Consider the following 16,142-nt stretch of genomic DNA (forward strand, 5'->3'; position numbering starts at 1 on the left):
GTCACAATTCTGAGCTAGGTGGACCAATGATCTGATTCAGTGCAGTTCCTATGTCTTCAGCTCCCCAACTACGTGGGCACAGGATTACATCGCACGTGCCCTTAGTTTTACGGATCTTCCAAATAATGCCTAGACACTTGCGCGTTTAGAAGTGCAAGGGCTCCGCGTGTCTCCCTGCAAGGCTCCCTATCCCACCATGCACTTAAGGCGCAGATTTCTTGTGGCGCCGTCAGAGCAAAGGACTTCTGTTTACGTCTTCCGAGAGGGCAGTTTCGATTTCTTTGACGGGACCAACGAGGCCTCCGTCCGTTGGACCCGCAAACGAGCCCGCTAGAGCCCCAGAGGCTCCTGGGAAATGTAGTCCATCGCGCCCGCCCGCCCTCCGAAGCGAGGGCCAGCGGAGACTACAAGTCCCAGCGTGCGCCAGGCTCGCGTTCATGGACGGCGGCTTCTCCTCCGCAGCCCAGGCCAGCTGCTTGGTGTGGGGTTAGCGGGGGGCTGCGGGACGGGAGCCGTACTCGCCTCACCCGGAGCTCCGGACCCGGCTGCCAGGGGAGGCCGCTACGCCCCGGGGCGCCCTGCGGAAGCTTCGGTGGCCGGTGGGTCGAAGCGGGCGAGGGAGCTGCTGGAGGGGGGCTTCGGGCCCGCAGGGACGGGGAGGAAGGGGGAGCAGCCGCGGCGTCTCCGTTCTGTGGCCGCCTCCCGGGCCTCCCTCTCACGGAGCAGGGGGAAGGAAGCAGCCGGAGCCCGGACCGCCGCTGGTTTCAGGGGGGTGGATTTGGGGGGCAGCACCGGGCGCAGTTCCTTAGCGGATCCCGCTCCCTTGTCCTCATTGACTTCCTAGCGCTGAGCGGCCTGGGAATTCGCAGAAGCCGAAAAGTATTATTATTGTGGTGGTGGTGGTGTTGTTTAAAAGAGCGTTCGGACCTGTCACACCCAAAATCGGGTGAAGGCGCGTTCCGGTCCGACGACTTGATTCGCAAAGGTCTGGGGCGCCCCAGCCTCGAGAGAGGCGCCCACCTCGGAGGCTCTCGTGTGGGGTTTGGCGTTGACGTCTCGAGGGGTGTCCGAGCCCGCAGAAACCAGACAGAGCAGACAGCAGAGGATTACGTATATTCACATCCCACCTTTCCTCCAAGGTGGCGTACATGGTTTTCCCCCGCTTCCCCCTCACAGCCACCTTGTGAGGTAGGTGAGGCTGAGAGAAAGTGAGTGAGTGGGCCGAGGTGACCCGGTGGGGACCTGTCCTCGCTGCGCATTCGCTTGGTGCAATCGGCACAAGGGCCCAAAGCCAGAGTCCAAGGCATGTGGAGGCTGTTGCTGTCCTTTCCCTTTCCTCTGCCCGGTGATAACTGCAGAGGCGTGGGTGAGTCAGTTGCCCTGCCTCCTCAGCCTGGACATTGCCACCGCCTCTGCTCCTGGATCTGTAATGGTGGTGGGAGAGCCTGTGCATCTGGGGAAAGAAAGATAGCGCTTTATCAAGGGCAAGATGGATGGAGCTACCTACCACTTTCCTCCCTGGGGAGTTGCTTCTCACCTAGACAGCCAGAATTTGCATGCACAGAGCTATAGAACTCTAATCAGAACTGTAAATGTTAAGAGCTTACAGTTTGCTTTCACTTCCTCCCTCCTGTTCCCTTTTCCTTCTGTGTCATGCCTTTTTGAGATTATGAGCCTGAGTGTAGGGTCTGTTTTAGCACTGATTTGTGTAAGCTACTCCTAAGAGCCTTTTTGGCCAAAGGCTGGGGTATAAATGTTTTAAGTACAGTAAGTAATAAGTAACACTAATGTCTGCTCTGGGCTGTACTGCACAAGGGGGGGGGGGGTAACCAGGTGGAACACTTTCCCCTATTTATAGCTTACATGTTTTAAAGCTTTTTTTGTAGCCTACTCTTGTCAGTAAAGGCTTCCAAAGCAGCATGCAGAAATAGATATTAAGATAGTTTCTGCCCCCAGGCATGCAATTTAAAAGGGACACAGTGCACAAGTGAAAAGGGATAGGGAGGAAGAAAGAAATAAGCATGATCAGACTTTTTTTTTTTTTTTACAGTTCTTGTAACTCTGAGCTAGAATGAAAATATTTTATATAGTCTACTCTAGTGGAATGGCTGCCGCAAAGTGACAGTTTGGAAGGCAGCTAGCCTCTCAGTAGAGATCATGGAAGAGCCCTGTTTCTCTTCTCTCCCTCTCCCCTACACAGAGAAAGCTAGCATATCAAGGAAAAGTACCTTAAGGCAGTGTCTCCCCTGACCTGGCAGCTTTTGGTAGATGGGGAATATGAAAGCATATTCAGTAAATAAACAAACACAGAAAACTAGTTTGTCAGCTAGTGCGGTTTAATGGTTGAAGTGTCAGACCTGGAATGGAGAGACCTGGGTTCAGTCCCTCACTTAGCCACGGAACTCACTTGGTCGTGTTGAGCCCGTTGCCATCACTTATCCCTCATGTCTGTTGCACAGGCATTATGAGGATAAAATGGTGATGGTGGGGAGCCATGTGTTTGTTCCACTTCCTTTTCGGGAAATATGGCATATAAATGTAATAAATTATGTTCTTAGTGGGGTCTTCACTTTGACCTAATTTTCAGTGTGTAGATTGTTTTTTATTTTTTGCATAGCAGAGGGTTCAGTGATACTAGGTATCCTCTCACTCACATTTCTGAAGTAGTGCAGTCCAGCACAGGTTTACCACAGCAGCAAGAAGTGGAATTCTATCAATCAGCATTTACTTGTTTTCTTTGATCAAATTTCCCTTTTGTGGGATGTAGGAGGGCTAAGGTTATGTTCTAAAATGCTAAATCACGCCCCCCCCCACAAAAAATAACCTGTGTAAATGTCCTATGCTGGTAAGCAGCTAAGCACACCTACGCAGCCTTCTTCAAGGTTAAGGGGTGATATGATAGCCATGTTCAAATATATAAAAGGATGTCACATAGAGGAGGGAGAAAGGTTGTTTTCTGCTGCTCCAGAGTAGCGGACACGGAGCAGTGGTTCCAAACTACAAGAAAAAAGATTCCACCTAAACATTAGGAAGAACTTCCTGACAGTAAGAGCTGTTCGACAGTGGAATTTGCTGCCAAGGAGTGTGGTGGGGTCTCCTTCTTTGGAGGTCTTTAAGCAGAGGCTTGACAACCATATGTCAGGAGTGCTCTGATGGTGTTTCCTGCTTGGCAGGGGGTTGGACTCGATGGCCCTTGTGGTCTCTTCCAACTCTATGATTCTATGATTCTAAGGGCACGAGGCAGAAAGCAGTGGATGTTCCTCCTCAGAGATAAACATCATGCAGGCATGGTGCTTTTGTGTGTGTGTTTGTGACTATGACAGTGTACGAGTGAGAAAGAAGGGAAGCAGAAATTCAGTGTGGTTGGAAAACATGCTGGGGTCTTAGGATAACTTGCGGATATACTCAAAAACATAATGCGTTTAGCAGCCCTTAAGAGAAGATGAGACAAGGAAATGAAAGGAAAACACACTCCCCGCCCCCCACCTTCTGCTTCTTAATTTCCAGATCTCCCTGCTCTCCCTGTGGTCTTGTTCTCACTAAAGTTGTAAACCATTTCAGATTGCATTTGGAAGCTCACTTGACAAAATGGTTCTCTGCACAAACACCTTGCCTGCATGTAATTTGTGTGCAAGGAGAACCATTTTGTCATGTGAGCCCCTACCTGAGAAATATTTTGTCTGGTTTAACAAGCTACTCTGATCAAGAGATTATCTGTTTTTTCCTAGAAGATGTTTACCCATATGTAGTCTGTATATAGAACAGTTCTGTATGTTTTGGCTGCAAGAGAACTCCAAACAGAAAGAACCAGTGTAGGTTCTGAGAGGTTTAAAAGTGTGCTCAGTTCAGTTTTAGTTTAAATGAGGTTTTATTCTGTTGTCTCAAAAAAATTATATATTGTATTACTTACTGTTCATATACTGGAAAATTTTGGTGTGCATTTTAAATAGCTACTACAATAAATTTACTGCTGCTGATGTGCAGATTGCTTGCATATAGAAAACTAGCCTGCCATGGAGAGGGTTAGGCTAGGATCCTTCGCTCTGATACTTATTTTTCTGTATTGGATTTTTATTTTATTTTTTTGTATAGAGGAACATAAAGTTAGCTGCCACCTGATGTAAAATCCAGGCATATGTTTTTCACTTTAGTGTGAAATTGCAGCATATATTATTACCACCTTGTGGTTTGTCAAAATATTAAATTAGAAAATATTTCATTTATGTAATTGGATGTTTATTTTTGCAGGGTGTATTGCTAAAAACACCACCCCAACCCAGCAACGAAACAGATCTTGGCAATTCTGCTTTGGCCTTACATCACCTATCCAAAATGGAGTACAGGACTCAGCTGTTGAATCCTGAGTGACAGGATCCTTTAATCAAAGATGGAGAAAAAACGCAGAAAGAAATGAGCCTGTTTACTGGGCTTCACTGGTAAAGACCATGAAGGCAAGACTTCTGCTTCTCTTGGACAAAACCTTAAGACTATCCACTTAAAAAGCACTTAAAAAGGCACCGTTTTCTGAAACCAAAAAGAAAAGAGGGAACTGATTCATGGAAAAACAACATGTAACTTGATGCATGGAATTTTGGGGATGAAACCATATTCTTTTATGACCATGAGGTTTACACACACCTGGTTGTTCCTGACTGCGATCCTTCTCTGCGGCAAACAACATCTGGGGACCAGACTAGGGAATTCTTCTCATGAGAGCCACCTGTGTTCCGAATGCTCCCGTCTTACACTGAAAGTGGAATTCTCTTCGACAGTAGTGGAACATGGTAATGAGACTTAACATTTATGCCAGTTTTAATTGTAGTCCCTGGGAAATGCCAAAAGTATTTTTCTTCGGTTTTTTAAATAAAAACAATAGTTCAGGGGAAGGATGGCTGTCTGGACAGGCCCTCCTATCTTCTGTTAATTTACCCAACCCCAATCCCTCTGCTCAAATTCTGTGTTATGTGCCATGATCTGTGCTACGTCACCACAGGCTAAATTGAAACCAGGGATCTTCCTTTTGAGAACCTCATTACTAAATCCTGGTTATTGTCATGCCTTGGTATTGTGCTTGGTTATGCGAGCTGGGATATTATAGTTTGTTTTTTGTAAAGTGGGACAAAGGGTTATAACGCAGCTTTCTCTGCAAATGCCATGCTTGCAACTTCTGATTCAGATGTCTTTTCTAATGTGTGGTGGTCTCTTTGCAGAGTATATTGTGGCTTTCAATGGTTACTTCTCAGCCCAAGCAAGAAGCAAATTTATTTCAAGAGCTCTGAAAAGCAGTGACATAGAGAACTGGAGGATTGTACCCCGTAACAACCCAGCCAGTGACTACCCCAGTGATTTTGAGGTGATCCAAATCAACGAGAAACAGAGAGATGGAGTGCAGACACTTGAAGATCATCCCAATATCAAACGAGTTACCCCCCAAAGAAAAGTATTTCGCTCGCTCAAGTACACTGAAAGTAAGTAGGCTCAGTCATTCTTCCAGTGAAGTAGCAGGAGATCATTGTATTAACTCGAATCTCCTTATTATTCTGCTGCTTGGACAATGTGATTAGTTTTTAAAACATTTCAACTCTCCAATATCTAGCTGATCCAGCATTTCCCTGCAATGAAACCAGATGGACACAGAAATGGCAGTCGTCTCGTCCTCTGAGAAGGGCAAGTTTGTCATTGGGTTCTGGATTTTGGCATGCAACTGGCAGGCACTCAAGTAGGCGTTTGCTGAGAGCCATACCCCGGCAAGTCGCTCAAACGCTTCAGGCGGACGTTCTCTGGCAAATGGGTTTTACAGGTATTCTTAGATTCGTGGAAATTTGTACCCTTGATCACAGAAAGAATAAGGCTGCTCACTTGAGTACATCAGTGCAGCTCATTTTTCTGACATGGTGCTTTGGTTGTGGGAATGACTAGCGAGTACATTCCTATGAGCAGAAAATACACCCTTGCAAGTAGTCTTCCGGAGGATCTGTATCCCTTAATAAGGTAGCACATTCATACCACTGACTTGAACTGGTCCAGTAGTCATTACCTCTTTCCAGGGAGCCCTAGGAACTGCAGCTCTCAGAAGGCCAAGGTTAGGGGTTTGAAGCATCCTCCCCAAATTGCAGTTGTGAAATAATATCTTTTGTGTTATTTCTCATTAGCCAACTTGAAGTCCTTGGAAAGCAGATGATATGGAAGTTTTAAAAATAATAAATACATTCTTTGTGGAAACCATGATAATATAAAATGGATATAAGTTTTTTAATGTATCTCTAGATCCCTATAGGCTAGTTCTTGTGACCTTTCCTTTGGGAATATTTTTATCTTTGACAAAGCTAATTATTCAAGCTGTAATACATACCTCAGAAAGCAAAGTCAAAATAGTGCATAAGATCATATTTTCCATTGCATCACATTTGAGTGGCTTCTCTGCATAAATATTGATAATCTTTTCCAGAATGCTAATACTCAAGTGGGTGGGGGAAAGGATATTTTTTATTTTTACAATGTAAAGCAATAAAAACCCTTTAAATTTGACCCTGCTGAAATGTTCTTAGTACATTATTTAGACTCAATGAAAATATGTAGCAAGCTTTGTATGACTTGCTAGCTGTTAGGAAGAGAAAACATTTTACTAAGCATTGGATAAGATTTATGCACCTCTTAGTATCCATTTGCATTCAGGAATATGTTCTTTAGACTACAAAAGAAACGACTCTTGCTCATCTGTAATTTTATAAATCTTTATAAATTTTATAAATCTGCTTCTGTGTAAAAAGGTGCTGGTGTAAAAGTGGCTGTCTTTGACACTGGACTTAGTGAGAAGCATCCTCACTTCAAAAATGTAAAAGAGAGAACAAACTGGACTAATGAGAGAACCTTGGATGATGGTAATTTCATTATTTCATTACTATGGTTTGTTTCACACAAAATGAATTGTCAGTTGTGTGCTACAGTCCTATATAGGTAAGGCTAGAATGCACTGTCTGTTTCTTAAGGTCAGGGAGGGAGAACCTCCAGATGTTGTTGGACTACAATTCCCTAGAGCGCAACCCAGTGCTCCAACAAACATGGTGGACTGCATGTTTCTCACTCCTACTTTTAGGGTTCTCAGGGTTCCTTCAGTGCAGCTTGTGGTTAGTACTGGTGTTTTTAATTCGATTCTGCATTGTTACTTTTATTTTGCTATACAAGTGGTTTCTGAAGATAGGTCTGTGTGTCTGTACATTTATTAAACATTTATTTGTAAAAGCCTAAGTCATTTTCCAGCCGTCAAAGCGGGCCTTGGAGGCATGTGATCTAGTACATTACAAATGCAGCACATGGTAAAAATTGTGAATTTACTCCAGCTCAACATCACTTCATGTGGCACGTGCACCTCTGTCCTCTGCCAGTACTTCTGCAACTTTCCCTTAATGTCGGTTGAATTAAGTCCCAAGTGCATCTAGGAGTGCAATATAAATCCTTACTTGGAGGTGCCATTTAAACATGCCACTTCTAAATCAGCAACCCTGATCTAGAGGCTGTTTTGTACATGTGGGTGCATGTACATATCGTTCCTGTGCATAAAATGGCTCACAGCCATATTGGGGAGTGTTCTGCAAACTCATCCCCATTACAGGAATCAGAGTGCTTATGAAACCGTGGATTGGGATCACAATATTCTAGACGGGTTAATCTTACTGTATACAGAAAGGGTTTCCTTGTCACATTTAAAATTGTACAGCTGGTCATTGCTGGTCTATTATTCATTGTGGCATCCGTGTATGAAGTGCTTTACAGGGCAACATGAGAAGCATCCCTTCTCTGAGGAACTTTATAATCTAATTATAAGGGAGGAGAGACTGTAAAAGCACATAAGAAGAAGCCTGCTGGATCAGGCCAAAGCCCCATCTAATCCAACATCCTATTCTCCCAAAGGCCAACTGCTAATAGGACCTGAGTGCAACAGCACTCACTTGTGATTCTCAGCAGCGTATTCAGGGGCATACTGTCTCCTGACAGCAAGGTAGAACATACGCATCCTGTCTAGTAACCACTGAATTTGTGGTTTTCCTCCCTGAATTTCCTCCATGAATTTGTCCAGTCTTTTAAAGAAGGAGAGGCTGTGTTAAAAAGGAATCGCTGAGGAAATGCAGCTGAAATACCTTTAAAAGCGATGTAGCGTTTTGAGCTTTATTTTAAAGCATTGTTTATGTTCAACAGGTCTGGGTCATGGGACTTTTGTAGCGGGTGTGATTGCTAGCATGAGAGAATGCCAGGGATTTGCTCCAGACTCAGAACTGCACATATTTAGAGTCTTCACTAACAACCAGGTATGCTGCCTCAGATAACATCAATGCAAGTTTTGTAAGATAAGATGCTACATTATGCATGCTGTTCAATTTGGTAACTACTGAAGACTTTCAATCCAGAACATTCAGATTAACATATTTTGAAATCACCTACAGCAATTCTCAAAGAAGGTTTTGTTTTTATTATGCAATTAACTTGAGTTGTGTTTTAAAAGCAAAATTGTGGCTTTATAAAGTAATAATTGAGAATGCTAAGAGATATGTGAGATTTTTGGGGTTGTGAAGTGGTTGGGGGGGGGGCGGAACTCTGTTGTTAAAAATGTTTTCGTTTCTTACAGTGCTTAGTGTTCTAAATGAGTTTCCCTCCTAAATAGGTCTCGTACACATCTTGGTTTCTGGATGCCTTTAACTATGCGATCTTGAAGAAGATAGATGTATTAAACCTTAGCATTGGAGGTCCCGACTTCATGGATCATCCCTTTGTCGACAAGGTACGTGTGAAGTGGAGGAAATGCCTGGGTAGCATCCAATTGTGGCTTTTGTAAATTTATCCTGCACCTTTGAAGCATTCGGGTTAATTTTGTAGTGCCTTTACAAGTATTACTGTACAGTAATACCTCTGCGAATGTCCGCCTCGTCTAGCGTCCATTCTGGTGAACGTCCGCGGCAAACCCAGAAGTGCTGGAACGGGTTACTTCTGGGTTTGCAGCTCGCTCATGTGCAGAAACGCAAACCGCTCCGTGCGCAGACATGGCACTTTGCCCTGCATCCTTTTCGGCTAGTGGCCGGGGCTCCGGAGCGGATCCCAGACACTAAACAAGGTACGACTGTATAAGCATTGCAGAATAATCCCGAGTAGCCCGTCTGCAAATGGAATGGCTCCTACTATTCACATAAAAAAGACTCCTCCCTCCTTTGCTGTCCTAGAGGTTTACCCTAGCCCCTGAAACAGATTTTGTAGGTAGGTTCAGGAGGCTGCTCAGAAAAGAAAAGAAATGGCAGGAGCATCCTATGGGGTCTTAGGATGTACACTATTATCTTTGCAGCCATGCTTTCTCTAAGGAATATTCAAAATAGGTCAGTGTTCACATGATCAAATGCTCCTTCTCCAACCAATAGATCTTTCTGCAGTGGAAACTGTCATGTCACAGAGAAGTTTCTCCCATCCATTTTTCTGTGTGGAAATACTAGGTTTTTTTGGAAGAGAGTTACCCACCTTCAGTGGTGCCGCCTAAGCAGAAGTTGATGATGTCAGTGAGAACTGTGGCTTAAAAGCTGCTTGAGTTAGCACTAATAAATTTATATGTGGGCCTCAATGTGGAATTGGAACAGCAGGAATTTATTTCACATTTCCTCCAGGCAGCTTGTGTTACAATAGTGAGATTTTGGAAAGATTTAAATTTAAGGATGTGGTTATTGACAATACTCCTTTACAGCAATCTGGTATCCATTTGTTGAGTTCATTAATTCCAACTCAGTATTGATTTGTGTGGTAACTTTGAATTTTAGGTCACAAAATGGGTCTCTCCCTCCCCCTCCCCCCCCCTTGTAGGGGCATCTAACCAGGTTTTGCTTTGTTTTCGTTGTTAGCATCTTCTGAGAGATGCAAGCAGGTACCACCTAGAGTAGTATGTTACTGTTTGGTTTCTGAGACTCTTAGGGAGGGGGTTATCCGTTTGTAATTCTGGGTTGTAATGATTATGATATCGTCATCATCATCACTTGTTAGTATGTTTCAGCAGTCTGAGTTTCTTAATTTTCCAGGTATGGGAGCTGACAGCCAACAATGTGATCATGGTCTCTGCTATTGGAAATGATGGCCCTTTATATGGGTAAGTGCCAATGATGTGTTCTTTCAAAGTAACATCCACAGATTAAAAAACATCTTTTCCCTTCAGAAAAAAATGTATAAAGATGGTTTTGTTTCTATGGCAATTCTGATGACAGGTACTTAGCAAGGCAGGTAAGGTTTAACAAAGTGGCTTAAGAAACATTTTATGATTGTATATTTTATTGTTCTAACCGATCCTAGGACCTTTTAGGAACAGGTAGGTAAGAAATCTAATAAAATAAATAATATATGTTTTATAAGGCCTTGTCTGACTCCTTGATTCTAAATCTTGGTTGAAATCGCTGCTCAGCTGTGAAGCTCACCAGGTGATCAAGGCCTGTTCTCTTATGTCTCTCTCTCATAAAATACCTGGGAGGATTAAGTAAAAGGGTGGGGAACAGAACCATGTAGATTTGCCCCTCATCTTCTTGTACAAAGCTGAAATAGGGCTGTGATAAATAACAATTCAATACTAATTTCAGCACACTCAACAATCCTGCTGACCAGATGGATGTGATTGGAGTAGGCGGCATTGACTTTGAAGATAACATTGCTCGGTTCTCATCAAGGGGAATGACCACTTGGGTAAGCATCTTCAAGCATGAGCAGCTCTTGGAAGCATGCAAGACCTACCTGTTCGGTGCAGGGTTAAGACAGGAAAGGCTGTGGGAACTTATTCAATCTCGACTGGCTTTTACTTAGCTTTCCTAATTTTCCAACCCTGCCTCTTCTTATTCCTTGACTTGTGTCTTTGGGATTGCCTATAAATTTAAATAAGGAAAGTCGCATAAAAAACAAAAAATCAGTATAATCAGAAAAATCAGAATAATGGTTAGGGCCAATTATTTGTAAGTAGGAAATTGTTCATCTTTATTATGGGAAAGTTTTATATTGCAAAGATGCTGGGAGACACAGTGCATTGTGACTGAATAAATTCACTCATGATGATGTTGCACCAGCAGTAATGAATTGAGTGCATTTATAGTAATTTCAGTCCTCTAGTGCCAGAAGAATTAGAAACCCACTGTTTTTGCATCTTCATGCTTTAATTCAAAAATATAAAGTTGTTTATAAAAATGTTTGTATACATAGACAACATTGAACATAAAAATAAATTCAACATGTAGAATCTTTCTCTGTTAAGTTTTAAAATCATCTTGTTGATGATGCATACGACACATTAATACTACAGTAACATCTCAAAGCACCCAAAGTTACTTTTTGATTCAGGAAGTAGACAGTTTCCCCTGCAATATTCAAACAATAGTTTTCAAGTTAGTAAAAAATCTTGCTGTTGTCCTTTCTTTTCTGTTTTTTGATAGCAGCAGCAGTGAGTGTGTGTGGTGGGCGTATAGTAACATTCAACAAGAAGCATTGGCAATCATCTCAGAATCTGAAAAATTGTGGCCAATGCTGAGTTTATAAAAGAACAGCAAGATATTTGCCTATTGTGTTGGAGCAAGCTTTGCCAACCTGATGACCTCCAGATGTTTTTAACTGCAGCTGTGCTAGCTGAGGGTTGCTGTGCAAAACATCTGGAGGATACCAAGTTGGCAAAAGCTGTATAAGTAACAGAAATTATTTTGTTTTCCTCCCAAGGAACTGCCTGGAGGTTATGGCAGAGTCAAGCCCGACATCGTTACTTACGGCTCTGGAGTAAGAGGTTCTGGCATGAAGGGTGGATGCCGCTCTCTCTCTGGGACCAGTGTGGCCTCACCTGTGGTGGCAGGTGCTGTCACCCTGCTAGTAAGGTAAGTGCTCAGTGAGAATGCAAGCACCACAAAAGGTTTACTTAAATAAAGATGAATTGGCTTAGCGCAGGGATCAACAGGTTTTGGGGGCCTATGAATACATATGCAAACTGAAGAAACTGCTGTGGGCAGTACATGGAAGCATACCACAAGTTTTTCTGCTGGCTACCATAGGATGCTTTTTCCACATACAATTTCAGCAGGGGGAGTGGGAACCCTGTGGGGACGAGGGAAGGCCTCTGTGGGCACATGTGTGCCTGTGGGTACCATGTTGGCTAGTCCCGATTTAGGATCAGTAAGCCTCAATTAGCCATGAAAGGCATCCGCCACCCCCCCCCCCGGAAGCTGTTCTGGAAACACAGCATGCTCCGGGATTTCAGAGTAAGGGGAGCTTGCAAGCAAAGTGACTTGCATGATGTTGCTGCAAGTTAGTGGCGGAAAGGAGATTTGAACTGGGATATTCTGGCTCCACAGGTTTCATGTTCAAAGGATACCTGTAGCTTTATCATTTTTAAGGAATTGTTACAATCAATATAAAAGCGCTTCATTAGACTAATAGTTGTTTAATCAGTGTCTTACTTCAAGCAAGCTTATTGCATGAATTGATCACCCATTTCCTGCGTTGTCCTATGAATTTGGAATTGTTTTGTTAAAAAATTAACAGGCTTGGTTGTTGCATCTAACTTTCCTACCATCTTATATTCTTTCATAACAACATTTTAAAATTTGAAGTAGCTAAAAAAATCTGCTCTTTCTGCGACCTTCATTTTACTGAGAGAAGCTTTGATGCTTTAGGGGCAGTATTTCTTAGCTCTATGAGTCACAGCCTGAAAATAAGTTGCAAAACTTGCGCAAGTTGGCCACAGACCACAAATAATTATCGCTGTTAATCCTTAACTGGTATAATGATACCTTTCCCAACTTTTTGTTTCATTGCTATATTAAAATGCTGTGTTTGTCACTTGTAACCAAGCATCTGAAAAGACTCAAGAACTGTTCTGTGGTGGCTGGCAGCAGATCCGGTGACAGTTTGCCACAAGGTGCTCATGCAGGGAGTTGTTTTCAGCAAATGTTAACTGCTTGCCTCTGACACACAGGCATCTGCACAACAGAGGCGAGCAGTAATAGTCACTCAAAACAATTCCCTGTACGAGCATCTTGTGGCAAACCATCACCGGACCCGCCGCCAGGGCTAGTTAATAGTTAAGTCAAAGGTGATTTGGCATTTGCTTTGTCAAAATTTGTCAACTGCTTTTCTGCTGAAGAAAAGTTAGAATGCATTCGAAAACCATGTGCAATGATGTGAAGTTGTCCTTGAACTTATTAAACTGTCATGTTATTGGGAACTCAAAAATAATTTGTTGGAAGGTTTTCTGAATGTTGGCTTCATGCTACCAAAATTACTCCATTATTACTGAGTATCCTGAACTTGATAATGAAGCAATGCCTGTGCTGCTGATGTTTGGTGGTACATATGTTTGTGAGATAGACTTTTCAGCCGTGACAGCTATGATGGCAAAATACAGAAGCAGGCTGCATCATTAATAATTATCTGAGACTATGTCTTACTATCATCAAACACCACTTGTGGGTTGGCATACCAAAAGGTTGGGAACCATTGCTGTAGGGAACAAGATATCCAAATCTGGGTTTAAAAATTCTACATTTGTATTCAGTTGGATTTACTTCTGAGTAATGTGCATAGGATTGGATTGTAGAACAAAATTGTCTGAACCCTGGTAGAAGCTGTATTATGTATTTATATTTCTTCTAAAATTTGTATTTCAATTTTCTGTGCCAATGTGCAGTCCAATTCAATTGGTATTCTGTTAAAGGTAAAGGTAAAGGGACCCCTGACCATTAGGTCCAGTTGTGGCCGACTCTGGGGTTGCTGTGCTCATCTCGCTTTATTGGCCGAGGGAGCCAGCGTACATCTTCCGGGTCATGTGGCCAGCATGACTAAGCCACTTCTAGCGAACCAGAACAGCACACGGAAACGCCGTTTACCTTCCTGCCGGAGCGGTACCTATTTATCTACTTGCACTTTGACATGCTTTCGAACTGCTAGGTTGGCAGGAGCAGGGACCGAGCAACGGGAGCTCACCCCATCACGGGGATTCAAACTGCTGACCTTCTGATCAGCAAGTCCTAGGCTCTGTGATTTAACCCACAGCGTCACCCGCATCCCATATTGTGTTAGCATTGGTGAATTATTCCTGGGGTAGTAAAGAAGACGGCAAAATTTTAAGTACTTCTTTTTGTGTGTGTGTTTAGAAGAAGGTACTATTTATACCAATTTCTCCAGTGTTTACTTCAGTAAAATATACTAGAAAAGGTTGCAGTAGTAAAATAAATTATTACAACAAGGCTGTGATTCATTTTTAACTTCAGCTTGGCTTGATTGATGCCAGGACAATAGTATAACATTACAACTATCTCTCATTTTTAGCACAGTCCAGAAGCGTGAAATGGTGAATCCAGCTAGTATGAAACAGGCCCTTATTGCATCCGCACGACGACTTCCTGGGGTCAACATGTTTGAGCAAGGGCATGGCAAACTTGATCTTCTCAGAGCCTACCAGATTCTCAATAGTTATAAACCACAGGCCAGGTAAGACTTTTTTTCTTGTTATGTTATGAAATATATATTGATCCAAAAATGCATTGGCACAGCCAAGATAACTTAAAGTGACTTCAGCTTTTTTCCATCTCTGAACTTCTTTTGTGATTAAGCGAAGGTTTTGCTATTTTATTTGTTTGTGAGCACTTTTAACCCACATCTCACTGAAAAGGCTTATCCAGGGTTTTGGGTTTTTGTTTTTTAAAAATGTAGAGGCAATTAGAACAGTTCCTGCCCTCAGACTTACAATCAAAAACTCACAACACAAAAAAGAAAAAAAGTAATGGGGACGGAAGGGTTGTGGTGGTGGTAAATAATCACAGGCACCAATTCTTAAATAGTTCTTATAATGACCAGTTATTATGAAAGCAGTTTAGGGACGGGAGGAACTTGATAGAGCTGGTCTTGCAGGAGAGCTGATGGGATGGCCCTGCTTCTCATCTCTTCACAGCTGCAACCTGCTGTATTAGCTGCTACCGAAAGCCTGATGGAGCTGGTTTCAGTAGTTTACACTTGCCTAATTAGGTTTGCTTAAGGCAAACCTTAGAGATAAATAAAAATGCAAATTATTTATCTGTTTAACAAAATATATGTCCTGCTTGATTGTAAGAAAATCTCCAAGCAGTATACAAAAAATATTTATTATCAAGTTTGTAAGACTGCAGGCAAGGACTGTGATTTTTAACTGTTATACAGTGCTTAGTACCTTTGGCACTTTAAATACAAAACAGCAAAAGAATGAGCTAAGCTCATGTATGGTTGAGGCTACCATATTCTCAACTGTGGTCAAGAGCTGGAGGTGCATTTTGCTGTGCAAATTGACACCCTGGCAAGTGGTCCAGCATCATGATACAGTAACTTTGGGCTGGGGACCATTGCTGATGAGGATGCCTGCTAGGCCTCACCACTGATAGTGACACATGTTGAGGTCTCTGCCTTCAGGATTCCAGAGGCCAACATTGTAGCCACCATCTTAGTTTTCCCAAAATGAATGCTCTGGAAGTCCCTTCATTCTGTATCATTGATAGACAAACATTGTATCAAACAGTAGTATTTGATAAGAGCAGGAAAAGGATGCATATGTGTTTTGTTTTGTTTTGTTTTGTTTTTAAAATTTTTATTAGTTTTCCAATTTTAAAACAAGTCAACAACAACATGCAAACATCAACAAATACAAACAAACATACAAATGTAGTTTCTTAACCTCATTTTCATAAACCTCCTTTCTCGGACTTCCCCATACCTCACCCTTTTTGCATCCTTATTTTACAGTTTTTCAGCAACCCTTTTTGCCAATTAAATTTAAACTTATTATCTTTCTCAATTTCACCTTAAATCATCAAACAATTTCAGCTGTTTGATTTCTGCGTCTTCCTTCCCCTTGACATTTTAGCACTCCTCAATTTTGTAACAGTCCTTAAGATATACTTTATACTTCTTCCAGTCTTCCTCCACCGTCGCTTTCTCTTGGTCACGGATTCTGCCAGTCATTTCTGCCAGTCCCATAAAGTCGATCACTTTCGTCTGCCATTCTTCCAGTGTGGGTAGTTCTTGTGTCTTCCAATACTTTGATAGAAGAATCCTTGCTGCTGTAGTGGCGTACATAAAAAAAAGTCTTGTCCTTCCTTGACACCAATTGGCCGACCATGCCCAAG

General features: G+C 42.5%; 1 protein-coding gene across 1 annotated transcript in view; it reads left to right on the forward strand.

The window, feature by feature from the left end:
• The first annotated feature begins 416 nt into the window (after positions 1–416).
• The window catches only part of MBTPS1 (membrane bound transcription factor peptidase, site 1), a 32,721-nt gene continuing 16,995 nt past the window's right edge, over positions 417–16,142 (forward strand). Inside the window, exons 1-11 of the mRNA XM_079988277.1 lie at positions 417–599; positions 4,249–4,784; positions 5,211–5,468; positions 5,597–5,800; positions 6,771–6,881; positions 8,197–8,306; positions 8,660–8,776; positions 10,050–10,117; positions 10,599–10,701; positions 11,716–11,867; positions 14,317–14,478. Coding sequence (XP_079844403.1) covers positions 4,580–4,784; positions 5,211–5,468; positions 5,597–5,800; positions 6,771–6,881; positions 8,197–8,306; positions 8,660–8,776; positions 10,050–10,117; positions 10,599–10,701; positions 11,716–11,867; positions 14,317–14,478 — 1,490 coding nt within the window. The 5' untranslated portion in view covers positions 417–599; positions 4,249–4,579. The remainder of the gene's footprint in view (positions 600–4,248; positions 4,785–5,210; positions 5,469–5,596; positions 5,801–6,770; positions 6,882–8,196; positions 8,307–8,659; positions 8,777–10,049; positions 10,118–10,598; positions 10,702–11,715; positions 11,868–14,316; positions 14,479–16,142) is intronic.

This window comes from Podarcis cretensis (genome assembly GCF_951804945.1).
Source record: "Podarcis cretensis genome assembly, chromosome: 8".
NCBI lineage: Eukaryota > Metazoa > Chordata > Lepidosauria > Squamata > Lacertidae > Podarcis > Podarcis cretensis.